The sequence below is a fragment of the Anser brachyrhynchus genome (genome assembly GCF_964034855.1).
Source record: "Anser brachyrhynchus genome assembly, chromosome: 2".
NCBI classification, from domain to species: domain Eukaryota; kingdom Metazoa; phylum Chordata; class Aves; order Anseriformes; family Anatidae; genus Anser; species Anser brachyrhynchus.
In genome coordinates this window covers 140,310,777-140,338,720 of record NC_137695.1, presented here as the reverse complement: position 1 = coordinate 140,338,720, position 27,944 = coordinate 140,310,777, and the positions used below count along the sequence as shown (strand labels likewise).

General features: G+C 41.1%; 1 protein-coding gene across 1 annotated transcript; it reads right to left on the bottom strand.

Annotated features, from left to right (window-relative positions):
- Positions 1-1,431: 1,431 nt before the first annotated feature.
- On the bottom strand, positions 1,432-27,583 carry BAALC (BAALC binder of MAP3K1 and KLF4). The gene is made up of 3 exons (XM_080579938.1): positions 27,253-27,583; positions 8,642-8,811; positions 1,432-5,605 (listed from the first exon to the last, which is right to left on the bottom strand). The coding sequence occupies exons 1-3, from the start codon at positions 27,416-27,418 to the stop codon at positions 5,501-5,503; spliced, it is 441 nt and encodes a 146-aa protein (XP_080436064.1). The 5' UTR covers positions 27,419-27,583; the 3' UTR covers positions 1,432-5,500.
- Positions 27,584-27,944: the final 361 nt, after the last annotated feature.

The following is a 27,944-nucleotide window of genomic DNA, read 5'->3' as shown; positions in this document are numbered from 1 at the left end:
TATAGCAAGTCCTGTTGCAATTCCTTTGGGTGTTAGCTGAGCACTGAACTGTTTCCCATGAGTCACAAGAAAAGCTACCCTTTCTGCATGTTTGAATATACAACTTCTCTATCTGTTGCCATGCCATACAGGCTTTCTCCAAGATTTTGAAATGTTCCTCACCAGTAAAACGCTTCTACATCGCTAACTAACAGAACCATCCTAATCCTTATACATTTATTTTTTATTATTATTTTTTTTTTACTGTTGATCATACTCCCTTCCCATGTTTTGTCTCAGCAAACACTGTGTCCAGTGGGACAGGGACTCTCATTCTTTCTTCTTACACAGCAATCTTAGTAATGAATCTTTGGAGCATAACTGGTAAAAATGACAAGAGAGGGAGGAGGACAAATAGCTGTCATTACCACCCAAGAAGAAGTGGGGCTTTAATTACATGAGCATGTCATGCCCACCATGAGCATGTCATCCCTGTTCCCCACAGTCATTGTAATTGGATCAGCCCTGAACACTACAAGATTAATGCTGCGTGTCAAATGCCTCTTTTATTCATAAGTTTTCTCAGGGAAGACGTACCTGGAGAACAAAAAAAAGATAACTTCAGGGTTCTGGAATATTTAGTAGAGCTGGGGTTTCCATGGGTTGTGATAGACCAATAATGTGAAATGGAGAATCAGTTGTCCCTGCACCACAAGACAGGTAATACCTACTGTTTTCTTAACAAACTTGCCTAGATGTGCTGTCATATACTTATTTATCCTTAAAGTTTGTTATTTTCTAACATTAATTTTTTCCAGCTTCCCTGTAAATCCATTTCTTCTTCCCAGTCAGCATAAAAAAAGGAGACAAGGATGCTTCCATCAGCGCGCTCATTTCTGCGCTAAGCCAGCACACTTCCTTTGGTCTTTCCCAGTAGACTTTGCCTTCTAGATCTGCGATTGCTCTTGCTCTTCACAACTTTCTTACAGTGGGGTGCTTGGAATAGGGCTGAGTACTTTAGCAGAGGCCTGCCCGAGGCTGTGTGGAAGGATCACCTCAGTGTGCACCACATCTCTTATTCATGGAGCCAGCTCACAACTCTAATATGGTGTCTTGCTGAGGGAGATGTCTCAGATTCCCAATGTCTCCCACTTTTGCCATTACAGTAACCACCAGCTCTCCCATTTATAATTACAGAATTGCAATTCCTCTGATTTGTGACCTTGTAAGTCCTCTTTGGCAAATATAGCAATTTCTTATGGGGAATACACGTAGTTTAGTTTCTTTGATGTGGCCACAGTCCATGAGCCACAACCTGAGAAGATCAGATACAGAAATACTCTGATTCCATATAGACAGACAGTGGGAACCATTCATTATACCTCCTCAGTCTTAAAGATAAATCAACAGCAAACACAGGGATGGAAAATATATACAGTAGTAAACAGATGCTTAAATTTTTTTCTTTATTTCTGTTTTCAAGTTCAAGGTCAATCTTCAATAATTTGCAGATAAAATGAGAGTACAAAAATGCTCCTTTTAGTCTAGTTTGAATCCCTATTTAACTGGGTTATTCATTATTTCCAAAGAAAACTAACTCTGCTTTTTCAAACACTGTTTCTGTGCTCAGATTAAATAGCTCTTTCTTTTCAGAAGGCATGTAAAACAGATTTCAATTCAAACATTAAAACCTTTTATACTTGGGTGTCAGAATCAAAAGCACAACTCAAAGGCTCACAAAAAACTTGCATGAATTGCAGAACAGAAGTACATGTTAAAGACACAACAATGTAAACACACACAAACATACACAAATGGATTTATATGTATATCAACATATGAGAAAGAATAAAAAAAAGTTTCTGGTTTGTACGTGATCTTCATTTAGATATCAAGAATGTATGTTTAACTTAGCACTTACATATTGCTTAGACAATATTTGTACTTTCCTACTTTTTAGTAAAAGGTCCCAGGTTTTGCTGTTGCACAGTAGAATTGTACGTCTTCCAGTCAATGTCATGAAATTATGAAATATAGTGAGCATGAGGGACAAGATGAAGTAACAGTGAAAGATAAAATTACACTGAGTCACGGAGAAGGGGAATTGCCTAATGGTCTCTGCTGGTAACTGTAAATTCTCTCTCTTGTTTATCCAACATCCACTTTCTTTTGAGTGATTACATTTTTCACATATTAGAAGAAAATATATTTTACATATATATACATACCAGAATAAATTCCTATCCATACGTTGTATTGGCATTGTGGAAACATGACAAAATAAGTTTGTTTCTATTTAAAACTTGAACTAACGTAGACCATAAAAACTCTTCCAAGGTTGGCAAATAATTTCAGCAGGAAGTGTGTTGTTTCAATGCAGCTTTAGAAATCCTTCTGTGCAGCCAAGGACCGTGGAACAAATTAGGTGGCATAATATCTTTTGTGAGAAAATTACATTTCAAAAATCCTGTCATATAGGAAGACAGAGATGTCAGCAGGCTCTTCTCTGAAAGTGCGTGTCCTCTGACAAGGTTATTTTACCTCTGTATTTGAGCCATTTATATTTTCAAGACACTACTTGAAGAACAGACCCTGTAAGTAAGCCTCCTCACTCCAAGGAAGGCCACTGGGAACGAAGATGTCCAGTTGACCCTTTGAGCTTACTTCATCCACTAAAACAAACAGAGGAATCTATTTTTAGTACTTTAAATTGTCTTGTGCAGTATAGTTTTGAGCTAGATTCTGCCACCCTTAATTATACAGAGTGGTATAATATTTCATAAGCAAATTGGTTGTCTCTGCTAGTAGTTGTCTCTAGCAGAGGCAAAGTAAAGAAAACATAAATATAACCCAATCTACGTAGAGAGGCAGGATTCGTGTCTCCACAACGTGCTGTTAGTCCTATTAAGGTCCTTGGGAACTTACACATCAAGAGCTAATAAACTATCATCTTGGACATAAGGTAATTTCTGTTCAGTAACCACTTAATGAATAAGAACAGTAACGTGTTACAGGAAAAGACTGTATGAGGTTGCTTGTAGCTAGACATGGTTCATACTGCAAAGGCTGGATCCAGTCTTCGAATGCCCTGAAGTTATGACCTTGAAGTAGCTCAGGAAAGTTACCAAGAGCAGGTAGAGAGGTCATGCAGGGCACTCCGCCTTTGTGGCTCCACAGCTGCCACCCTGACGGGGGACGCGGTCAACAAAAGCAACATAAGCACAGGTAATTAGGTACCAATGCCGTCTCCTGCTAACCACCCTGTCATATCTCACACTCTGAATAGGAGACTCAGAAGACTCCCCGGTGACTACTCATATTCAGACAGGACTATCTCTCATACCGATGTGCTGCCACCTTTCTTTTGTTGTGTGACCTAAGACAACAGATGCATCCGGTCAGCACATCAGTACGAAGCGATTTCTTAGCTAGTAAATAACCTCACTGCCAGCACCCCTTTGTCTTTGTGTCTGCTCACCCTAATGTCATATCTGTCCAAGGCACCTCTCTGTGGAACAGCTTTTTATGTAATGAAACTTCCCTTTTGCCTTCTTTCAAAATCCACTGTACCCTTACACATACCAGCATGGTCAATTCCCTTCTGTAGCTTTCCTGTGTCACACGGGTTTATACTGTACTCTCTCTGCATGTAAATCCTTTGGAACAGGAGTGGGTTACGAGTTTGGCACAGACCTGCAATGGCTCACGGTCTGCTCTGCGCAAATAATGCAGAATCCTGAACGTGTGCTTTCAATCAGATTAGTACATGGCCACAAACAATGGCTATCCATTTCCAGATGAATATTGCTGGGCTGCTACAGCCAGTTTATTGTTAGAGGGAGTCAAGTCCCTTCCTGTCCTCTAATGTTGCAAGCAAGTTGGCAGAGAGCCACAAGCTGGAGGGATGTATACAGACTGTACTTGTCTTACGTGTACAACACTATTTTCCATATTTTTTAGTTGTTTTATGTAAATATGCAGCACAAGATCGGTTTTCAGATAACGTGTTGAACTGCAGAAAGTGTAGCACATGTTTTTTGCCCCCTTTTAGGACATAAAAAATATTTCTTATAAATACATATTCATATTACAATATGTATTCAATACATATTTGTTGTATGCAAAAATCTCTTACTGGTTCTGGATTTTACTTTGCCTTTGTGTTGGAATAATTAATAAACAATTCCCTATTGCATAGACGTGTTGTACTCCACAGAAGGTGTTAAGTACTCATATACCTAGCAGCAAGTCATTAAAATGATCATAATATGGAACAAATCAGGATTCAGTCCCACAGTTCTATTTATAATGATTTGCCCAATTGCAAAAAAAAAAAAAAAAGATTACTTGCATTTCATACATGGATTTCCTTTCCAGTGCCATCTGTTTGTTATGAACAACTTTCGAGTAGTTGTTTCAAATGACCTTCTAAGGATATCCATATATGTTTGGTGGAGGAGGCAAATAAATTTACCTGTTCTATTTTCATAAAAATACAAATTTACAGAGAATATATATTATTATTTCTATACTGAGAAGTAATATATTGAATTAATTCCTGGTCTTCACTATACTGAAAATTTATATTCCTTTCAGCTGTATATTTCTGATAAACATGGATTACTATGACACAGGAGGCATACAAGGTAACTAAATACATTCTGCACACCAAATCAACTACAACTGATTGAATGGAGTTAATTTTTTGAGCTGCCATTGGCAGAATATTCTTTTAAGAGTTATGGTTATTTTCATGTAATGTTAGTGTTTACTATTTGCCCAGAGTCTATTGAATTCAGTCTGGGTCTCAACATAATTAAAGGGGCTTGTCTAAAAATCCGAAATAGCCAGAACTCTACTTGCTAGCTCAAACTAGGAACTTCAGGTAAGTCTGATTAATATGAAATTTATTGTTTTTAAGTCCTAAATTCTGTCAATATAGAAAATAAATTAAAATTAAGTAATTGAAAGTTTAATATATAAAAAGATTGCTATATGACTTAACTTTATATTACTGATATGTATAGTTTAAAAGAGATTTAATGGAAGCCACCTATGTGTCTCTTTCCGAGATATCTGGGTTTGAATTTTATGAAAGTGAGCTCTTTAAATGAACTCTGTAGATTTGAATAAACACACGTTGAACCCCTTATGTCTAAAAATGCAGATTCATTTTCTTCATTTGCTGTTTTAAATTGAGATGAACAATGCCTCTCATCATGCAGTCTCATCCCAATAGCAATGCAGAACAAGACATACACAAGTAGATAACATAGCACTTAGTAAAAAACAAACGGCACAGATTTTGGTGTTTGTCTGCGTGGTGCCACTGCTTTAGACAAACGACATCCTACAGTGTCTGCAGATGTTTTCTACAAAACATGTTTCTGAAGGCACTCAGCAGCAGCTGCCTACTGCATCCGACATAGATCATCTTGAGTTCTTCAAATCTTCAGTGACTGATCACGTTTAAAGTGCAGCGAAGTATTATCAGGTCCATTCTCACTTTCGTTTTACTTTGTTAATTGACACAATTCTTTGTTATCCTTCTGTCGCTTTGTCTGATGTTTTTTGTAACATTAATGGTGACTTCTTTTGTGGGCATTTTCTGTGTGTCCCGTTTACCCTGTGAAAGTTTTAAACAGCACAGTGAGTTCCACACCGACAGGACAGAGCCATTGGCAACTGCCTCATAATTAATGGAAACACTTCTCTTTACTAAACAGAACGACCTCATCAATCTTCACAGTACTGTGATGTGGAACAAGTTTCTCATTCAGCTTGGGTGTAAGCTTTTATAACTGCTTATAGGCTGTGGACATCAGTAGGCTTTGGATCAACCCTCTTGACTATTATTAGCATTTCTGTACATGTGTATTCGGAAAGTGGGGCAGATAAATCTAGTTACAGTCCAGAAGTGGAAAGCAGAGGCTCCTGTGGATGTCACTGGGAATCAGGTGTGACTAGCCTGAGACGGACTTTTCTCTAGTTTCTTTTAGGCTTCTTAAAAGAAAATACATTTTCAAAATAACACTTAGTTCTATTTGCATATAAGGCCTACGTACAATATATACATTCCAGATCTTTGTCAGGTTATTTCCAAATATTCAAAAAAGTCAGTCTCTCTGAAGCATGCAAACGCATCCCTAATTTAAATTTATCCTCCTTCATCTCCTATTTTGTCTGCTTGTTTCCGTAAACAACGTGCTGTAATGCTCAGGAAACCGCATAGGTCTAGCAAAGGACACTCATGAGTGGGCAGATATAAACACAGAGCTGAGACAGGTGGTTTTGATCATTGCATTTCCAGTGTTTCATGAGACAATTTGCCAATGTAAATAAAGCCAGGTAAATTAAGTGTAATTTACTTGGTAATAATGCCAGCTGTAATAATGTCTGGTAAAATTCCACTGATACGAATGGAAAGTACATATTTATCTGTGGGCAGCACTGGGGGTCACATCTTCCAGTGCCTATTACTTCTCATTTCTGCACAGAATGCACCTGCTGCTTTGCTATCTACTCCCCCGATGCTCATATTCACACACTGATTCTCCAAAGACCACATGTAACAGGAAAATCAAAGTAGGTTATTGTCAATCAGTGACATAACCTACTTCACCTTTGCTTTTGGGGTTGATTGTCCATTATATTGCCTTCACTCATATTAGGACTCTTTTGATCAGCAGCATCTTTTACATCCAAGTCCTTTTCATCTTGCAGACTTCCAGAATCCCAAAGCGGCTGCGGCTGGCAGGGCCCTCTGAAGGCCACCCAGTGCCACCCTTGCTCAAGCAGGGACACCCAGAGCAAGGTGCCCAGCACCACGTCCAGACGTTACCCTCATGGGGGAGTGCTAAGCTTTCTCAGACACAGCCCATGCCATGCCCCTTCCCTTTCAACATCACAAATTGAACCCTGTCATATAACCGATGGATTGGGTGAAGAAGGAGGATGCTGTAGAGCTTGATGCTTAAGAAAATGAGACGCAGAAAGGTAAAGCAATTTACCCCCTACTACCTCACAAACCAATGGCACAGCCCAGGTTTCCTGAGAGCTGCACATGCTATATCACATTGCTTTCTATGGCATTTAGAGATAAACTGTAGTCAATGTGAATGTCCCGATGAATAAAATGGGCACATTTTTAGTTGGGGTGTTTGTGCGTGTGACAGAAATAGTCACATTCTCTCCTCTAGGCATCTAAATTTTAGGTGTCCAAATTGGAAACCTACTCATCTTATGGTTACCTAAATAGCTGAGAAAAAAAGATTCAGAATTGCAACTCAGAGCTGGAGCCTAACTCAGGTACTACACCTTCTCCACTGTAGGAAGCTACGTTTGCTTTTTGGCTATAAGAAATTTAGACAAATTATCTTTCTTTCTTATATACCTCCATTTAGAAGTAGAGAATAATGTAAATGCTGTAATAAAAGTGCTACAAACATTTTCTGATGCTTTAAGCACCAGAAATTTTCTTTCCTCACTGGGTTACAATAGTACAAATACATTACTGAATGTATCTTAGCTAGAAAAAGGTAGGAGGATACATTCAAAGCCATAGTGCCCCAGGTCAGGAACACGCACTTTGCCTAGAAGCCAACACTCACAGTATTAATATGTTGTGGGAATTTACCCATATTACCCCTATTACGCATATTTAGACTAGTAAGCCTAAACGCAGAAGTAATTTTTCAATTGCCTGCAGAATTAGAGAAACAATCTCCAACAATATGTCACGTATACACTATAATTCTGAAGTGTGGCCAAGTCTCTTTCAAATGGGATTAATAATTATGTTAGTTGTATTCAACCACATTCAGCCTGACCAGTTCTTTTTTCTCTGTGGGCTAATGCTTATAAAAGGCATTTATGTTTTTTTTTTCTTTACAGCAAACCTGTGGCTCTAGATATCGTGCTGATGTACGATGTGTACCTATACTTTTGGAGCTGTGGGATACAGCAGGATTTGTGTCACTGGGGAATGTTTCTGTAATTCCGAATTGCAACAGGTAATATAGTGAATGTTTAAAATAAGCATGAAAAGTACCAATGCGGTGTTTGTTAGAAAATACAACTTAAAGCTTACCGCAGATTGCCTTTTCCATTTGCTCAGGCCCCAACGACTGGCTTTTTCATCCATGGTTTTTACACTGGATGATCCTTCTACAAAGCTTACAGTAGGTGAGGGGTAGAAGGAGGTAGGATCTGATCCAAAGCCTAGTGAAGTTGTTGAAAGGACTCCTATTGCCTTCTTCAGGCTTTGCATCCAGCCTCGAATGAACCATGCAGCGCACAAAATTTCAGCAAAGCAGTAATGAAGGAAAGACATATTCCCTTTCAGATTTTTAATCTAAATAATTTGCACAACACATGGCACAGTGGGACTGAGCTGAAGAATAATAAGCCTTTTTTTTTTTTCCATAACAAGTGTATGGGTTGCTCCAGCTGCCAAATAAAACATCAATTTTGTGGCCATTCAGGCATGAGACATTGTCAGAGGCGCTGGGGTTAATCACGCTGTGGTGCGGTGCAACCATTTTATCTTATCCCAAGGCATCAAATACAGCTTGACTGCAACAAGGAGGATTGTCACAAAAATCACATTGACCCAGCTGAGGCAAGCACTGAGTGCAGGGCACGTAATTAATTACACCCTCACCTCTGCTGCTCGGAAGCCGCTCTGCCGCTGTGGCACAGCTCCAGTGGGGTGAACCGTGGGGTTTGTGCACTGGGGACCGCCAATGGTCCTCTTCTCGGCATTCAGAATCCCTGCCGTGGCTGACGTTGTGCTTACACCCGTCTGAGCTGATTTTCCATCCTCCAGAATACCTGGTGGGGATGTGTGAAATTGTGCAATTAGTACTGAGCAGCTGGTTATAACTGTGGCGGTGGTTTCCTCCTGTTTCACCCCTCTTTGTGACAATGCAAGTCATGGATGGTGCTTCATGGCACCACAGTGAGAGCACCCTACCTCGGTTTGTAGCTACCATCCTTACATTTATTTTATTATTTTTTTTTCCCTTTCTTCTATATTCCACCGTGAAACATTGACTCAGAAAAGATGGAAGATGTGTTAAGGAGTACAGAACATTGGTAGCATTTCATCCATTTGCAGATCTCCATCAGCTTCGGACTGTGGGAGTTCCCACACAGAGCTGCTTGCATGAGCAAGGATTTAACTAAGAATCCAGAAGCAGGCACAAAAATGAGTTCCCCTTAAATCTGTTTTGGTTATGGTAAATGTAGGGAGCATGACAGAAGAGAGCAGTATAGACTTAAGTGTTGCTCTATTTATGGCCTCAAACTTATTTTTGTTGAGGAAACGAACTCAGAAAAAAATATATTTCATACTGTTTTGACCATCAGTAATAAAATAAATTATTAATTTGTTTTCTGCTCTAGCTGAGTGGACAAGGCAGGCACTGTACAGTATAATACTGACCAGCCTAAAAGAATTTTCTCATGTTATTACATTAACAAAATCTGTTGTCATTTACAGTGAGTGCAGAGCACTATGCATCTGGTTACAACACTGAGTCTGAAATCCAAATACAAAGAGCAAATGGGATGCATGACTCTAGGTCTCAATTCTATTTTGGCAAAGCTTGTTTATAAAGAGCTTTATGTTCTAATAGGAAAAAAAAATTACTAACTGGCAATGAAGGTATCAAAACTGAAGAAGATATGAGTAGTCACAGATTCTAGGGGAAAAATAAATATGAGGAAAAACAATGACAATTTGTTGGTACTTGAAATGTGCATTGCATCATCAAAACCTCCTGTCATGAACCATGTGGGAATCCAAGCACAGTATTATGGGTATTAAAAATGAAACAGAGGAAATTCTGAATTCCTTCTGAGAGATCTGTCAGAAAAGCAGCTTTATCAATGGAAAATAACAGTAGCAGTTTGCAAATGCAATGACAGCATTGGTGGATAGGGGAAGACACTGTCCCTCATGACATCCTTGTCTCTGAGTTGGAGAGATGTGACAGATGGACCACTCGGTGGGTAAGGAATTGGCTGGATGGTCGCACTCAAAGAGTCGCTGTCTATGCCTCAGTGTCTAAGTGGAGCTCAGTGACAAGTGGTGTTCCCCTGGAGTCGGTACTGGGACCAGCACTGCTTAACATCTTCGTCAGAGACACGGACAGTGGGACTGAATGCACCCTCAGCAAGTTTTCTGATGACACCGAGCTGTGTCGTGCGGTCAACACGCAGGAGGGAAGGGCTGCCATTCAGAGGGGCCTGGGCAGGCCTGAGAGGTGGGCCTGTGTGAGCCTCGTGAGGTTCAACAAGGCCGAGTGCGAGGTCCTGCATCTGGGTAGGGCAATCACAAGCACAAAAACAGGCTGGGTGGAGAATGGGTTGAGAGCATTCCTGAGGAGAAGGACCTGGGGGTGGTGGTTGACAAAAAGCTTGACATGAGCCAGCAATGTGTGCTTGCAGCCTAGGAAGCCAACCATGTCCTGGGCTGCACCAAAAGCAGCGTGGCCAGCAGGGTGAGGGAGGTGATTGTCCCCCTCTGCTCTGCTCCTGTGAGACTCCACTTCGAGCCCTGCGTTCAGCTCTGGGGCCCCCAGCACAAGAAAGACATGGACCTGTTGGAGTGAGTCCAGAGGAGGTCCACGAGGATGATCAAGGGGCTGGAGCACCTCTCCTATGCAGACAGGCTGAGGGAGCTGGGGTTGTTCAGCCTGGAGAAGAGAAGGCCCCGGGCAGACCTTACAGCGGCCTTCCAGTGCCTAAAGGGGGCTACAGGAAAGCTGGGGAGGGACTCCTATAGGGGGTGTAATGCTAGGACAAAGGGGGAATAAGCTTTGAACTAAAAGAGAGGAGATTTAGATTAGATGTTAGGAAGAAATTCTTTACTCAGAGGGTGGTGAGGCCCTGGCACAGGCTGCCCAGAGAAGCTGTGGATGCCCCATCCCTGGAGGTGCTCAAGGCCAGGCTGGATGGGGCTTTGGGCAACCTGGTGTGGTGGGAGGTGTCCCTGCCCATGGCAGGGGGTTGAGACTGGATGGGCTTTAAGGTCCCTTCCAACCCAAACCATTCTGTGGTTCTACAATTGTAAGATTTCAGAAGTCTGAATAAAAACTAGTCACTGCACTTCCCTAAGCAGTCAGAAGATGGTGATAGAGTTTTCCCAGGACAGTTTAACTTGTAATGGTAGTTACTAAGAATAATTCTAGATTGTCTATTTTTTGATTAAAAAAGTAAATAAATATTGAATTGAAACTTGAAAATATTATATTATAGTCTATTTAGGAAACAAAAAAAAATGCTTCAATCTTTGGAACTGCCTTTTTCTGCTAGATATAAAAACAAATGCTGTTTTCACATATAAATTTACAGGCAACTTCCCATAAGACACCAGTAAACCACCTCTCCTACATCTCTAGAAAGTCCATACCCACTTGTATTTTAGGTCTTCCTACCCAATCTTCCTACCAACCCACAGTGTACAATGAGAGGCAGAAAAGTGACTTGGTGCAGAACACGAAATAGTATAGACTGATACCGCACAGACAACCAGTTTTCAGGAAGGGAGATGCAGAGGCCTCTATGTATGAGTAAGAGCTCTAAGCCAGTAGTCATGGCACAGGCTGCTTATTCACCTTGCAGAGGAGCTGTGTGAACAAGTTAGAGCACAGCCTTGAACAGGCAAAATGCTCTAGGCATCCCCTACTAATTCCATTAATTGAATCTCGGATGTTTCAAGCATATATGAGTTATAAGTTCTTCCTTCTGTGGAGTCATCCTCCTAAATTACTTTCCACCGTGTGTCCCTTTGGCCATATGGCCTCTAAGTAAGTTGTCTTGTGAAACAGCTGTCTGCTGAAAAGTAACTTTGTTAATAAGCACAGTTGTTCATTTATCAGAAGATTGTGTTCCATCCCTCCTCTCTCACAGAACATTTTTTGTTACATCAATATTTTTCTGGAGGCTGATGGAAAATCTTAATCACTGGTATATTTGGTTCGTTTTTTTGTTTTCTGTTAGCTTGCAGCCTGAGCATCGTCCATTGCAGGGATGAGACATTTTTCCCAATACTTGTCAGAAGTGAACCAGGTATCAGCATCTGAGACTTCCACTGTCACTCCCACTATATCGTTATACAGATGAGCTTGTGATCACCAATAATAGATGCTCCTAGCAGAGTGACAAGCTTTTTTTATAGAATCATAGAATGTCCTGAGTTGGAAGGAACCCATAAGGATCATTGAGTCCAGCTCCTGGCACCACGCGGGTCTACCCAAAAATTCAGACCATGAATTATTTTATTCTGAAAGATGTTTGCTATTCTGAAGTTAAGTAACTCTTGACTGCAAACCAGAGATGGTATTAAAGAAAAGATCAGGAACAGATTGTTGCTTTTTAAATAGCAACTATTTTGCATTGCTATTTGGAGTTTGCCACAGTACACAGAAATGGAAGAGCTAACTTTCCTCTCCTGCACAATCTGGAATTCGCAAGCTAACAGGCTGGTAATGCTAAGAGTCTTGCCTCAGTGTCATTTAAAGCAAGCTAACTGTCTGGATATTTATACCATCCTCACAGCACAGATTCGGTAAATACCCTCCACAGACTTTCACTGTAGAGCTTCAGTAGAGAATCATACAAATGGGTTCAGCAGTGTTGTTTTCATTCTCACTTTCCTGCCTTCCTGGACAACACCTGCCACAAGTCTGTGGGCCTTCTGAGGCCAGGGAAAATGGTAGATCCCATCACAACTCTCTGATAACTTCATATCTTTTATTTTTAAACAAATCGGTAAGCTTAGAATATTCTTATGGCTCCATTCCCAAAATCAGGGTTTCTGGGTGGTTATCAAACCTCCACCAAGGTAACGGTGACCTTCTCCTCAGGAATGGCTAGGCAGTGCCTGGGGACGGCCAGACTGTTCTCATCATGGGAAGAAATGGGTGATAAGAGACAGGCATTTCTTTGCTCATAATCCTGTTTGTTGAAGGTACAGGAGCTCTCCCTCGATGACCACAGGGAGGACACACACCAAGCAGCAGCCCCAGAAATCCAAGCCTACCTTCTTACGGAGAACTGCACTTAACATAATTTGTTCTCCCCAAGCAGTGCTCACTGTCTTCTTCCTTCCTACTGGGTAAGCTGCACGGGCAAGCTGACTTTTGTATTTCTTACCAGCCCGATAGAAATCCTTTAGGCGGTTGTCTGACAAACACTTCTTTCAGCAGCATTGGAGGAAAAAAAAAAAAAGTGTTATTTTTAACTGAAATCAATCTCTGGGCTTCATTCAGCATCCAGTGACGCAAGCAGTAGCCCTGGCACAACGTAGAAGGTAGCACAGGAGCTGAAACAAGCCGCAGAGACCAACTCACGTTGGTGACTGTTGGAGAAGTCTGATGGTTTAAAACCAGATGATAATCTTCAAATAATTGTTCATTTTAAGTATTTTTAAATTCAGAATTTGAATAGATCTTGAACCAAATCTCCCCCTCCGCCCCCCCCCCCCCTTTTTTTTTCCCACTAATATAGTGGCATTAAAATAGTGTCCTTTGTTTAAACTTCACCAAACACAAAAAATATGGAAAAAATTGGATATGGACAAAAATCAACTTCAGTTATTCAGTTTGACACAGAAAAACTAGGATCAGTCCCTAGGACCTGTGCATGTTTAAAATGTTCCACAGTTTAAAAGAAGGGTATTTAAGAGCATTTTTATAATTGTGTCGATACGTAGTGAACAGAGAGCCACCTAAAAGGAGAGGTGTCTTGATACAAGCAGGAAGACCAGCAAGATGGGAAAATCTGCCTGGAATATGTATCCTGTGTGAAGATCAACAGACATATCAGAAGTAATATAAACTCCTAAAACAGGACAAGGTGGGTATAACACAATTCTCACTATTAACACAAAAATTAAATGGTATTTTTAGTTAGCTCATATAAACAATATCTCTCTATATAGAGAGAGATAGATAGAGAGAGAGATTTTATATAATATATAAAATTAGCTCTCTAAGAACATCTGCTGCTCACAATTAGTAGTTTATAATAACATTGAATATTCAGACTCCTAGTAGGACACCGAGTTTTTCCAGTCTCTCTGGGATAACTGCTTACTCTCTTTGCTGTAAACTTAATGAAAAATTTAATGTGTGTTCAAGTAAACATCAGAATTAGTTTTTAGAAGGAGGAGTCTGAGCACTTTGATGATGCTGTTACGTTAGTTCTATCCCTGCTCTAAAACTCTCTTTATTAAATAACCGTAGCTATTATCTGCGAGTTCCGTAGTGCTTCAGACTTTTCTGTTCTTTAAAATATGATAGCGTCCTACTCATGACTAACCCATGACTTAAGTTTTCTTCATAAAATATTCTAGGTGGTAAATACTGTTCACAGACATATTTTAGTTCTTAAATGACACTTGAAAATTCTGCTCCAAAAAGTTGTTCATAGGCTTGCAAAGTAATCACAAAATAAATAAAGCATGTTTAAATCGTATTTTGTAACCCTTTAAACCATTTCTCTCCCAAATGGGGAGGGAACAATCTAAGAAAAATTTTTAAAGAATCATTTCAGTAAAGAAGACGTTCATCAGAGAATTCAAAGAAAATGTAAAACATGGAATAAAAATTTTAGGTGTGTGTTTCTGATTCTTTTTCTGTTATGACGACAACGCTAGTGATAAAACCAGGAACAATGTATAGATGTTGCTGAAGTTCTTCATACAGCCTGGTTATTCCTAAGAATTAATGCATAAACCATCCTTTATGAGAATATCTCACAAAGATAAGAGGAATTTTTTATTTTTAAGATTTAACTCTTTCTAACCAGGTTATAGTATGGAAATAAAGATGATGTGAAGATGGCAAAAATGACATAATTAATTAAAGTTGCAAAAGAAAAACTGGAGTAAAAAGCAAAAATGCAAAAAGCATGGATCAACAGCTGACGCAGATACAGAAAAAAAAAAGAAAAAAAAAGAGAGAATTATGGGGTTTTGTGCAGAACAGTTTTGTGCAGAACAAAAGACAAAGATATGACTTCCTCATAGCCTCATAGCTTTTTCTATACCTTGTCTCTGTATTAGGTAGCTAATACATGCTTCCTAGTGATCAAGAAAGGAAGAGAAGCAATGAGAGAGCAACACTTACAGGCAGCCCGTAATTATCAGGACTCCAGGAAACTTCTCAAAACCCAGATGGCATGAAGGTATGGCTATCTGGTTGCATAGACTTGGTCCAAAGAGCAATATCTTAGTAAGATCCAAGATGAACTGAAATCGTATGTTACAATATTTTATAATTACAAAAAGCGATGTTACAATAGCTAATGCTGCCAAGAAATTTGGAAGGGGTAGGAAGCCTGGTAGTACAGAGGACACATTAACCTTAGCCATTAGGATCAGACCTTTGTAGAGGAAATGATTCCCCATGTGCTTGCAGCAATGTTCTCCTGCCTGACCTCAAAGCAGGAGACACAAATTCTGGCCTAAATAAGCTGCAGATCTGACCCAGTACTGTGCACCCTGTGCTGTCATGTGGCATGGTACTGAATAACAAGCATGCATGTGTTCAAAGTGAGTAAATGTTGATGAGTATGCCAAATTTATATCTATGGAACTGGCAATGACAAACCAGTAAGGTTCAATTTTCTGGTTCAGCAACACCCTTTTATTTATCACGGCTGTTATCTCATGAATAATGCATAACTGCTTTTTAAAATGCCTGCATAATAAGATGTACGCTGCACTGTAAAGATGTACTCAGAGAAAATTCACAGTAAAGAATAATGAATGCTATTACTACAACATGCAGTTGCTTCCAGAGAAAATATGTATTTGGTACCATCACTGAATTTCTTGCTTTTAGTGTCACAGATAGATAACAGATATACAGATCACTGAAATACCTGTCTTCTAGGCCTGCTCTCCTGATTTGAAACTACTGATGCTTGGGAAAACCACACATCTGCAGGACTGGCTGGTGGTAGGCACTTGTACAGCAAAAATACAGCATAGAGTGGGTCCTATTAAAAATGAATGGCTAGGAGGCTGTGAAGAGAGTAGAGCTTAAGTCATTGCCTCTGAAGCAGAAGCCTAAGGGATGATGCCAGATGGTCAGTACATCTGCAACAGACTTTTTTTTTTTTTTCCCAAAAAAGGAAGGATTTGGAAACTTTTGGACATAGCAAAGAGTGAATTTTTTCACTCTGGATAAAGGAGCCAGAAGATCTGCAGAGGGAGAACGTTCTGCAGCAGGAAAATGTCATCAGAAACATCTTGCATTTATTGAATCAGCAGATATAATAATGCAATAAATTTACCTCCCAGACATTCAGAGAATCCAGACTGATTTATCTGAACTCTAACATGATATAAACCGTCGACAGTGAAGCAAAACAAAACAAAACAAACAAACCACAACACAACACAACAAAACAAAACAAAGTATTTGTGTCTTTGCCACTAGGGGCTTGGCATTGCCCCCAGCTCGCAGCATGCCCTGCAGCTGGAGGGGCTGCATCCCATGTCCTGTCATCTGCTTGTCTGAACTCTGCTTGTCCCAGGAGCAAGGCAGTCTCATTTTCTGTTTAGAAAGTACCTACTTTGCTTTCAGGGCTAAGGAACTAGGTAATAAATAAGAGCAATATGAAGAGATCTGTGTTCATGCAAGACAAGAGGACTCAGATAACACTTAATAGATAACAGAAGGCAAATGAGACTCTCTGATCCTCATTTGGCCATGGTTTTGTCATGTTCAGAGCCTTACAGAATTATGTTCTTCTGTAAGACAATGGCATAAAATGTCTAACTTGGTACTAAAAGCACAAGCTCATGATTAATATATTTAACAATGTAAATGATATATGCACAATGGGGTCCTGGTAAAACTGAGAAATTAAGCAACATGTCTTGCTTTCCTTTTTTCCAACTTCATTTCTGAGCATAAGACAAATGTGATTCTTAGAGATCTGTGTATTTCAAAACTTCTCCTATCATGGCTTTTCTGAAACATGGCAAGATGCTCCTCTTGTGTAGATAAAAGGAATTTTTTAGAGATTCTGAAACTGAAATTTAACAAGCGCATGCATAAATAAACGTATGATAAATAGCTCTGAAAGTCTGGTTGGATTTATTACGGCAATATTAAGATTTCTGATATAGAGTACTCAAGGATTCTAGCAGACAAATAGAACACAGGAAAGTCAGCATTAAAGCCACAAACCTTGATGTGCTCTAGATGGTCTTATTTCTCGGTTACAGACAGATGCTAAGTGTTTCCTTACTGGCATGTTTTGATTTCAATTTATGATCCAGAATCATGGTACAACTTCCCTGTTCTTGTAAACAAACTTAACAATTTTGCAACCACATCTATGAAATGAAAGGTGAATATAAAATTTATGTTTATTCCAAATAGTAAAACCACTCCGCGATGATCTTTAATGATGTGCAAAACATCTGCAAAATATTAGCCTGGATTTAGATTTGTTGACTAGTCATGCTGCATGGAAATCTGAGTGCTCTGAAGATGCAGTGATCATTTCAAAGATCAAGATACTGCATGGAAAATAGACTCCAGAAGTAGATTAGGAGGGAATTGGTCTGATCCTGAAGGGAAGATAAGAAATGTAAACTTGAAAGAATTATAATCAGAGTGCTAGGGAAGGACTTCATGACAGAAAGGTATCAGAGTCTGATGGATGAAGATACAGATTTTAATAGCTGGAACAGGAATGAAGAACTGAATTCTCACTACATTGTGGAATAAGTATTAGCAACATTTTGGAAGAGCCTTTGTACACATGGAGAAGTCACAGACATTGATGGCTGAATATTTTTTAAGCCTGGGAAAATCTTGAGATGGAAGAGATTAAAGAATTTACCAGTGCCACATGATGTGCCAGAAACAGACCACTCATTCCTCCAAAGTGAAAACTCAACATACGAATAGCAAACCTCCAAAACACTTTTTATAGTGTTAGAAATATAGACAGAACATGGATCTGATTCTCCATGTGCAGAGATCTATACTACGTTTCAGTACTGCCTGTGAAAAATTCACCATAAAAAATGATACACTCCATGCACGGTGCTGTACTTCATGGCTGTCCAAGCTAAGTCAAGTCACCCCTGTTTTCCAGAGGTGTTTGCTTTTGGATCAGTTCCTGTCTGATACTTTCCTTTTAAAATGAAAAGAAAAAAATAGGGAATCACTGCGCTGGATGGAAAACAAGATGCACGCTGCTGACCCTCTCCCAGCCACCCTTACCACAACTGCTGTACCCACCCTCTCTTAAGGACGGTCCTGAACAGTGGCTTAGATTTGCAGGTGTTCTCATGGTCTTTCTTTCTCCTTAGGGAGGGGGCAATGAAACATCACTCATTTTGTTTTAGAATAATTTCTGGTACAGAACTAGGAAGTATTATTAACATTTTCATTACCTAGCTAATCATGTGTGGAAGCCTAAGATGAGTAGGTTGTATCATTTCAATTAATCACTGAGAGAAGCAGCAAAATATTTAGGCAGATTAAACAGAAATATTCATGAAAAACATCTAAAAACACATGAAATTTGATCCAAATGTCCCTTCAGTTTTGCTCACCAAGGTTCAGCAGCTGGAAATCGAAGCAGAAGCTTCCAGGTAAGACATGAAATGTGCTTTAACAAAGAGTGATTAGCTACTGGAATAATTTAAAAAGACTTTGGCAAAAGGTCAGTGACTGACAAGTTGTAAATTAAGTCTGAATTTCCTGAAGATACTCACACTCCATGTGGGAATTGATTCAGAAAAAAGACAAAGGGCTGTGTGGCCAGTTGAAATTTCCAGCCTTACAGTCTATGTATATTTGAATGGATGTTGATGATTTCACCAGCTCATGTATGAATGTGATCATAAAATATTTTGCCTTAAGATATCCGTATGTATGTGAAAAAGCTGCTGCTCATATTTTGTGTTCATCCTAAAACAATTGCAGTGGTTGTGTTAAAACCTAATGTTATCAGCTGTTAACAATCGGCTAAGTAACTCCATGACAATTTCCTCATCTTTTCTCCTGCCAGTGCTGAACACACTCAGAAATCACTCAGATATGAGAGACAGATACTCATACTTCTAGCACAGCAAGTGTTAGCATAAAACCCTTCTGATAGCCCTCGTGGGAAATGCAAGCAGTTTACAAGAATGACAACTGCAACGTGACAGGAAGCAAGGAGAGGACTATATCCAGCTGAAACATACAGAAATACAAACGTATGCATTGCTAGGAAACTGGTTAAAAAAAAAATAATAAAAATCAGTCAGTAGAGGAGCTGGCTGATTATTTTGCTCTTCAGTAACTGGCATCCACCTGAGCAGGCTAACCTGAACCCATGATCTTCCAGGAGGAATGGGAGGCTGAAAATTACTTCTTTTTCATCAGATGCTTAACATTTAAGGCTGAGTCAAGCCAACGGCAATACAAAATCAGTCTGGAGGCTCTCGGTGCATTTAAGAAAACCTTAAAATGGGAAATCCTACCTTGCAGCCTAAAGCTGCCAATGCTACCAGTAAAATGTTTCTCTCCCATTTACCTGTTTGTTTTACTCTTAACCTGCATTTTTCCTAAACAGATCGGGAAAGGCAGTGTTACAGTCTAGGGAAATAATTATGCATGTGCTCATCAGATAATAAAATTGGGGTAGGAATGCATTGTCTATCACTGTGCAATAAAGGTACAAGCCACTTTTTTTCATGCAAGTGCACTGCAGAGCCATGTATGTAATCACATAATGCATCTTCTGAAATGTTATCCACATAATCTCAAAAAGAGTGCTGCTTTATGGAAGTCAAACCAAAAGCCTTATACTAAACTCATAGTTATATTTTTTTCAGTCTTTCCTATTACTGTATCTGAATTTAAGGTAAAAGACAACTTTAAATCCCAGAACTTTTAGTTGTAATCTACTGATTTCATTTGTAAACTGCAGGAATAGCTGAGAAAAAAGTGGGATGAATAACATCAGTTTTCTTTCTATTAAGAAATATATTTTTATGCCTGACAACAGGTATCCAGATTTTTTTCACTTAAGTGCTGGATTACTGCGCTATGTGCTCAGTGTGAAAATTTTGGAAATTTTAGTCAATGGACAGTGAGGTAAACTGGACTCTGTGCTATGCTTCTCGTATAAACACATTACACCTCTGTTTTGAGACTGGGAGTCTTCACTGGAATCTTATTGCAGTTTTCAGTGTTAGTTTTGAACTATACAATCCTAAACTGGAAAATATAGGATTAGAACAGGTGAGAAAGAGTAAATTCATCCCCCAAAAACAGAAAAGAAGAAAAAAAAAAAAAGGAATTTTTAAATGTCCTGAATGGGAATATAAATGGAGGAAAAAAAGAAAGGGGAGATTTTTCTACAAGAAGGATTTTACAGAACAGTTTCATTCTGAGAAACCTGCAGGCAGCAGGTGCCATTGACAAAAGCACTCAAAGGGGAGAAAAGAGCACAAGGGTTTCCTGCTCGAACACTTGCCCTCTCTCGCCATCCCTCCTGCCCACTGCTGGCTCCAGCAGCGGAGGTCAGCAGCTCTTCCCACAGCTAATGAGAGCCCTTTGGGCAAGCACTAACAACATTCTTCTTGTTGTTGTTGAAGATTTTGGTGCTGCGAGAAAATCGCGAAAATCATCCAGAGAAGGTTCCCAATCCTCTCAGCTGCTTATCATCTCTGCTGATGCCTTTCTACTTGGGGCTACGGTGACAGCAAGGAAACTGTCAAGGTGTTTGTGCACATCGCATTTTAGTGGCTTTGTTTTATCCATGGGTAAATGACTATACTGGGGTAAACTATCAGTCCTAGTGGGTCTACTTTAGACTGCAAGAGGGTTTTAGCAAGACTTGGCCTTTGTCTGAAGGGGAATTAATCAGAGATGAAGAGACCTGATGGGAAAGTCATCACACTATGTTTAAAAATCGTAACTGATTGGGGCTCAGGTTGATCAATCCATTGTCAGCCTTTTCCTTCAGCAAAGCAGAAAGATGCCAGCACCCTGCTTTTGTGGGGCAGGACGGGCAGCCGGAGGGGGCTATTTGCCCCATCAGAACATACTAAACATCACTGGCATCTTTTTGCTGAACTGACAGAACACAAGAAATAAAAATACCCACAAAGCAGATGATCACACAGAATGGCCATAGTGCGAAACAGCAGCAACAGACCCACCCAAATTATTTACTTTCCCTACACATTCTCCCAAACAACATTTACTTCTCTAACAATCCTTCTCTCATAATCTAGTAAAAAGCTTAAGCACATGTGGTCTCAATATCAACAGGACTTTTACCATGCTCAGAAGTAAGGAGATGTTTAAGGAGATGGGTATGGGTCTGATGACTCAGACATACAAGGAAAATGTCCTTAAGTTCTCTGATGATATACTGAGACATTTTGTTGCTTGCAATTCGTATTTCAGCTTTTGTGCTTAAATGACATCTGTACCTATGTGAAATTAAGACAATATTAAACTGTTAAACTAGAGCAAAGGTTAAAATGCATGGCTTGGAAGAATTTACAAGCAATGGTTAGGCTAAAAAATATGGTTATTACAAAAAGCTCTATTTATCCTCTAACTTTTCTAATAATTTTAATGCTGTCTTTCAGTGGTGTAACTATTGGTTTGGGCCATCACTGGCTGAGCAAAACCCAAGGGTATGTGGTCAATGAAGAACGGCAGTGCTGAGTACTGTCTGTGCAGTGGGCTGCCCACCGTCATTTATTGCAGAGATTATCCATTTAGTTCTATTGTTTTCCTCCACTGCTGTCTAAGGTTTTTATAATTCCCTGATCCATAGACTCATGCAAAATTGTGTATTTTTACTGGCAAAGGCTGTTGTTATTTTCCCATTTCCAAGGCAGGAGTACAGCTGGGCAGTGCACCAGTGCTGTTCCCCTTATGTCCTGCTACTTCACATCCCTCTCTGGCAGGCGTGCTGAAAAGTTTAACTAAAGTCAATGAAGCATTTGTGGATGATCAGTTCTTCCAAAACAGCAGGCTCTCTGAGCTTTTGGTATGGAGTTTGTGCTTTCTAATCCTCTTCTTGTGCAGGTGTTAAAGGAGCTGCGATAACACGCTCTACAGAGGAGCCTTACATGTATAGGAAGGCTATTATCCACCCATGTAAACGTTAACACACTAAAAGCTGGTGTACAAAGCTGAGCAGACACATAGGAACCCTGCTTTCTGAAAACCAGATGATAAAAATTAGAAGGAAAAGCTTACTCTCTCTATGAAACATCACACATGCTCTATTTTTCTTTCTTCTCTTGCCTTTTTTTTTTTTTTTGGTGTGGCTTAGAAGGGTTTGTTCAGTACCATCCTCCATACAGAGTCCAGAGACTGTATAATTAAAGTCCAGAAACAATATTAAAATGGGTTCCTCTAACTCATACCATATTATTATACCCAAGATCTGGATTAAGGCAGAATATGGAACTACTGTAATCTGTCTACAGCCCAGGATGATGCTCTGCCTATTCACTTTTACTGTAATTCTGAGCTGCAATAAGGTTATGTCCTTAAAATATCACATGCCAGAATCACTGCTGTAGTTGTTCCTTAAACATACCAGATTTTGAACCAACCAGTTAAACAAGCAGTTTTAACAGGCAGAAGAGATACTGATATACCTGGATTACTCACTAGCAAAAGCGAGCAGTCTTTGGCTCCTAAGTGAAAACAGTTTTTTTTGTTGTTGTTGTTTTGTTTTTTTTTTTTAATTAAATGCTCCTCTGCAGTCTGATTTACAAGAAACAATCTGCTGCACAAAAGAAGTTCTTCATTTACAACCTGATGCTTATTCATTTATCTTAAGCCTTTAACTGTATGTTTACCTGGTAAATGAAGCAAGAGACGATTGCAGCTGTGGTCAAAACCAATCCCAGTCTGTGTTGTTATGGCAACTAGTATTCAAACAGCCCTAGTATTTTTCTAAAACTGCATTCAGTCTCTCCTACTATAAAGAATGGAAAAGCAATTTTCAAAAACTTCTATATGAAAGGTTGCCACTGAAGCACTGCATCCTGCATACTGAGACTTGGCCAGAGGCTAACTGCGAGGATGAACACGGGCTATAAAACTTCCCGTAGCTGGCAGTAATCACAAAACAGCAGCATAATCGTGTCCTTTAACCCCAGAGGAAAGAACAAGAATTATTCATAAGTGCACAACTATGCTAAAGGCAACCGTGTAAAGTAAAATGCTAGTCAACCATGCTTCTAGATACTAACAGCATTTCTCTCCTACTCTTGGGATGGATTTTTTACAGGTTTTTGTTTTTTTTTTTGAATAAAAGGCTACAATCTGCTCCCATTTCATAGCTGTTTTGTGAATGTCTTCACAAAGGGATGAACTGATCCTAGTGTAGGTTTCATTTCTGGCAGATCACCAACTGCAGTTCTATTTTCTGATGTCAATTGTTTCTCCCAGGTGCATCAGGTCATACCTGTGGATAATATTTTTCTTCAGTGTGCTTCAGGAGGAAAGACTTTACTATAGGAATAGTACAAAGCACAAAGACAATAAAAACCAATTGTCTTTGGTTTCAAATCCTTAGCTGATACTGTGAGAGAGGCAATGATAAAAAATAAATGAACATTTTATTAGTCGAGGCACTGAACAAATGAGTTCAGAGACAATCAATACACAGCTTCTCAGCTCTGATACAAGGGAGTTATTTTTCACTTGGTTGCTACATCATTTAAAAATTAATTACTTTTATTTGCATTTAAGTAACAATCTCCAGCCAAGACTGGGGTCGTACTGTGCTACTCACTGTTGGAAACAGTAAGGACAGATCCTGTCCTAAGGAGTTAGCAGCAAATGAGCTAAATCTTGACCGTAAGGTCTTTCTGACCATGAGGCAACATGCTGCTTTATCCAATCTAAGGCACTTTCAAGCGTAATAAAGAAAAAATAATTGAATACAGCAGCTTAGTCACTGAAAAAAATATATAAAATAAATAAATAACAGAAAGAAATAGAAATAAGATGGCCTCCTTGAGAAAAAATAAATTGTTACAGTTGCTACTTAATCAGTTTTTAAAACACTTTTACAGTACTGGTAGGAAATTGTGTATCTTAACTTCCCAGCCTACATATATGCACATATCAGAGAGTTATCCCAACGTAACACAGCAGAATATGCAATTGTGTTCCAAAATACTTCAGTTTTTGTGCAGATTTTTTTTTTAATTTAACCTTTTCCCTGTGGTTTGCTTGTAACCCACGCAGTCCGCCCCTGGGGACCAGCCTGATCCTGTGGATTCTTCCTCCCTCCCAAAGTCATTTCTCGTGCTAACACTTCCACTTAGCTGAATCAGACTGTCTGAAAGGGAAGGCAATTTGTGCAGAGGGTTGCAAGGATCAAGGAACGGTTACCAAGCAGAAATGTAGTCTATTATTTCCCCCAGCTATAGCCTACGCAGTAGCCAAAGCTTGTGAAAAGTTCTTCGCTTGCACACCAATGGTGCTCGTATGAGAAGCCGCTCCTTTGTACTCTCTCATTGTGAGTCTTGCTTTTTTCTCCCTCCTGGAAGCCACTCGCCCTATGAACAGTACATAATCTTGTGGTTTAGAAGATGTCTTTCAATTTCACCACCTGCAGCGCTTCATGAAGTCGTTTATTACTTTTTTACTGCGCTCATCCTTACCAACGCACCCTGTTCATCACTGCCACAGGCTCAGCGCTGTAATGCAGCCAGCTGCGATCACACATATTTGTGTCTGTTAGCGACTGGTCCTGAACCTGGGAAAAATTGTCTGTCTGATTTTAGCTATATTATATAACAATTGCTCTTGTCCCACAGGTCTTCCCCCTCCAAAATGGAGAAAAATGTTAAAATGTAAAAAATCATGTAGGGAAGCGAACAAATATTCTAAGGAAGGATCAGCTGAAATAGAAAGAAAAGAAAAGGGAAGGGAAAATGAAAAAAACTATTGCATGACTTCCTTTTTAATTTAATGAAAATTTAGCTCTCAGAATGCTTTAGTAAATATACAAACATTTGGCTACACAAATACATCCAGTTCCAATGAGAGTAGACACAGAACACTAAATATGCTGTCTTACAAGAAGAGAAGGATAAAATGAAATTTTGGGATGAGATGAGATTACTAAGATTAATATATAGCAGTTACTAGCCCTTTCTTCATTAGTATGCTCACTGATCCTGTATACCACGTTCTTTCCACCTAAAGTAATTTGTCCCTCTTTCCATTTTGATATCCGATGTCCGGGGTTGTTCTTTTGCACTTATTTGACACAAGCCAAAAATCCCAGCCATCTTGTTGTTGTTGGTTCATTCCCCAAATCTTTTCTTCATCCTATCTTCACTTCTCTCTCTTCACTGAATTTCCCCAATTTATTCCAAGGGAAAAATGACAAAGGACAACTGCATCCTCTTCTCCCGGCCGCCTTTGGCTTGTCCCCTTCCCCCTGGCTCCCAGATGCAGCATTTTCTTACCTCCAGTTATCCCAGTTGTTATGGGATCACATCCCATCTCCTCAGCTGCCCCGTCTTCCCCTTCTCCCCTCCCTTATTCCCCTCCTTTGTCTCCCACTCTTCCGTAGTTCTCAGCTCTCACAATGAAGCCGTGCTTTCCTGTTTAAGCCTTAAACCCACACTTGACCTCATTTGCCCCTCCAATTGCTGTTTCCTCTCCCTTTCATCTGTAAATTCACGGAATGCCTCGTTTCTGGTCACTGGAGTACCTCTCCTTAGTCCCTTCCTTTCCTACTCAGCCGTTACCCTACAACAGCTCTCACTGAGGTACTTTATGACTTTCTAGGACCACTGCACATTCCCCAGGTTCCCTGAGCTGCTGGCTGCGGCCAGCCTGGCTGTGTCGAAGTGTGAATCTCCCCTTTCTGAAGCCTTGTCCTTCCTAGTTCCTATTAGCCTCTCCTCTCCTCATTCTTCTTCTCTATTCTCTTCTGCAATATATTTTTGTAGAGTTTTTCTCTTGCCCTAATCATTTACTAGCGTACTCGAGAGTCGTCTCTTGTCCTCTTATCTCTGGTATTCTCGTCTGTGAATTCAATTATCATGTGTTAGTGTAGAACACTTACTGATCTACCCCTTTTTCATCTCCTATTCAGTATCACATCTCAGACTGTATCTGGCTTCTCCGTATGATGTTCAGCCATCAACATAAAGTAAACATGGCTAAAATAGTGATAAGCATGAGTCCCGAGGTCATTCTTACTGTGTCTAGCCTTGACTGCTGGAGATAGTCAATGACTGTTGCCTGTCATTCAAGCTTCCCAGCCAATAGCATCTCAAACCTCATTAAATTCCTTAGCTAATCCTTTTTTTTTTTTTTTTTAATACAGCATTTCATATGCCAACTCACCTTCCAGGTCTCACAATTTGCCATGCAATTTCCGCACAGCCTTCCTCTGGCCCCCACGAGCACAGCATACACCCTTCTCTTCTCCCTCCCTGTCACGTTTCGGTCAGCGCGGAGTCGTCGTCTCCCCACTCCGGCTGGCCGGTGATGCCCACCTTTGACAATTTGCAGCCATGCCCTTTTTGTGATTTCTTCCTGGTGCTTTGTAGCCCAGCATAAAAAGCTGCAAAGCTTCTTCCCTCACCACACGCACGCTGAGGCTGCCCGTATGCATTTACTGCTTTACATGCAAGCTTGGATCTATCTGGGCAGCACTCATATCCGTGTGGTGCTTGTACAACAGCTAGCACAATGAATTTCTGCAGCTGGGCTGAGATTTCTAGACACCGCTGCATACCGACTAGTTCTGAAAACACGTTAAAAGCCCACATCAGATCAGAGCTCCTCGTTCCCTATCCCACCTTCGTCCCTAGTGCAATCCCGTGGATGCACGGCTAAGGCTGTGCCACGAGCTGCCGGGAACTGGGAGACTCAAACTTGGCAGGGCACCATTTGATCCCATTTCTGTTTTGCGCATCTCCCAAATTGCATGGTATGAAGCAGCAGGCTGGGACATCGCTACCTCTTATTTCAAACCTATTTTCTCGAGGAGCTGCTTTGCAAAACAACCCCCAGAACAAACAAACACCCCCCAAATCCCCAAACCCACCGCGTCTTCCACCTCCAAACCCCACCTCCCCTCCCCTCCTGGTGCCCCATGGGGTTCATAAGGCCACTCGCGACCCCCCCCCGGCCACCCAGCCCGGCGGGGGTCCCCGACCCGGCAGTGCCCGGCTCCCCCCAGCCCCATCCCTCCCCGGGGACCCCTCCTCGCCCCCCGCCCGGCCCCGCTCACCGGTGCGCCCCGCGCCCTGCTCCCTCCCTCCGGCCTCGGCGCCGCCGGGCTCCTGCGGGGGGCTCTCGGAGTCGGTGTAGGTCAGCCAGGTGGACTCGGTCTCCCTCGTCCAGCTCTCGTAGTACCGAGGCTCGATGGCGTCTGCCCGGCTGCCCCCGCAGCCCATCGCGGCGCCCGCTCTCAGCGCCGCCGGGGGCTCGGCAGCATCGTGCTGCTCTCACTGGCACAGCTCGGCTCGGTTCGGCACGGCTCGGCACGGCCTCCCCCGTCTCCCCCCGCCTTCCCGCCCCCTCTCCCGCTCACCCCCTCCACTCCATCCCCGTCCCTGTCCCCGCTCCTCCCCGCCTTTATCATCGCCCTCAGCCACCCCTCCCTCCTCCCTGTCCCCTCCCCTCCCTCTTGCCTCCTCTCTCTTCCCAGCCCTTCCCCTCTCCACGGCCCCTTTTTCTCCCCCCGACCCCCTCCTACCCCCCCTCCACCGCCCCCTTGGCTCCCCACCGGGTGCTGCACCCCCCCACGAGGGCGGGGGAACAGTCACCCACCGTGGCTGGCATCCTCCTGGCCTCCTTCCACAGCCCCTTCTGCATCCCGCGGTTGGGTCTTGCAGCCCGTTCCGTAAAGCCACCTGCCCCCTGCTCGATTTCACCCCTGGAGCCTCGCTCCTGGCTTTGGCATTAGCGCAGTTGCTGCTG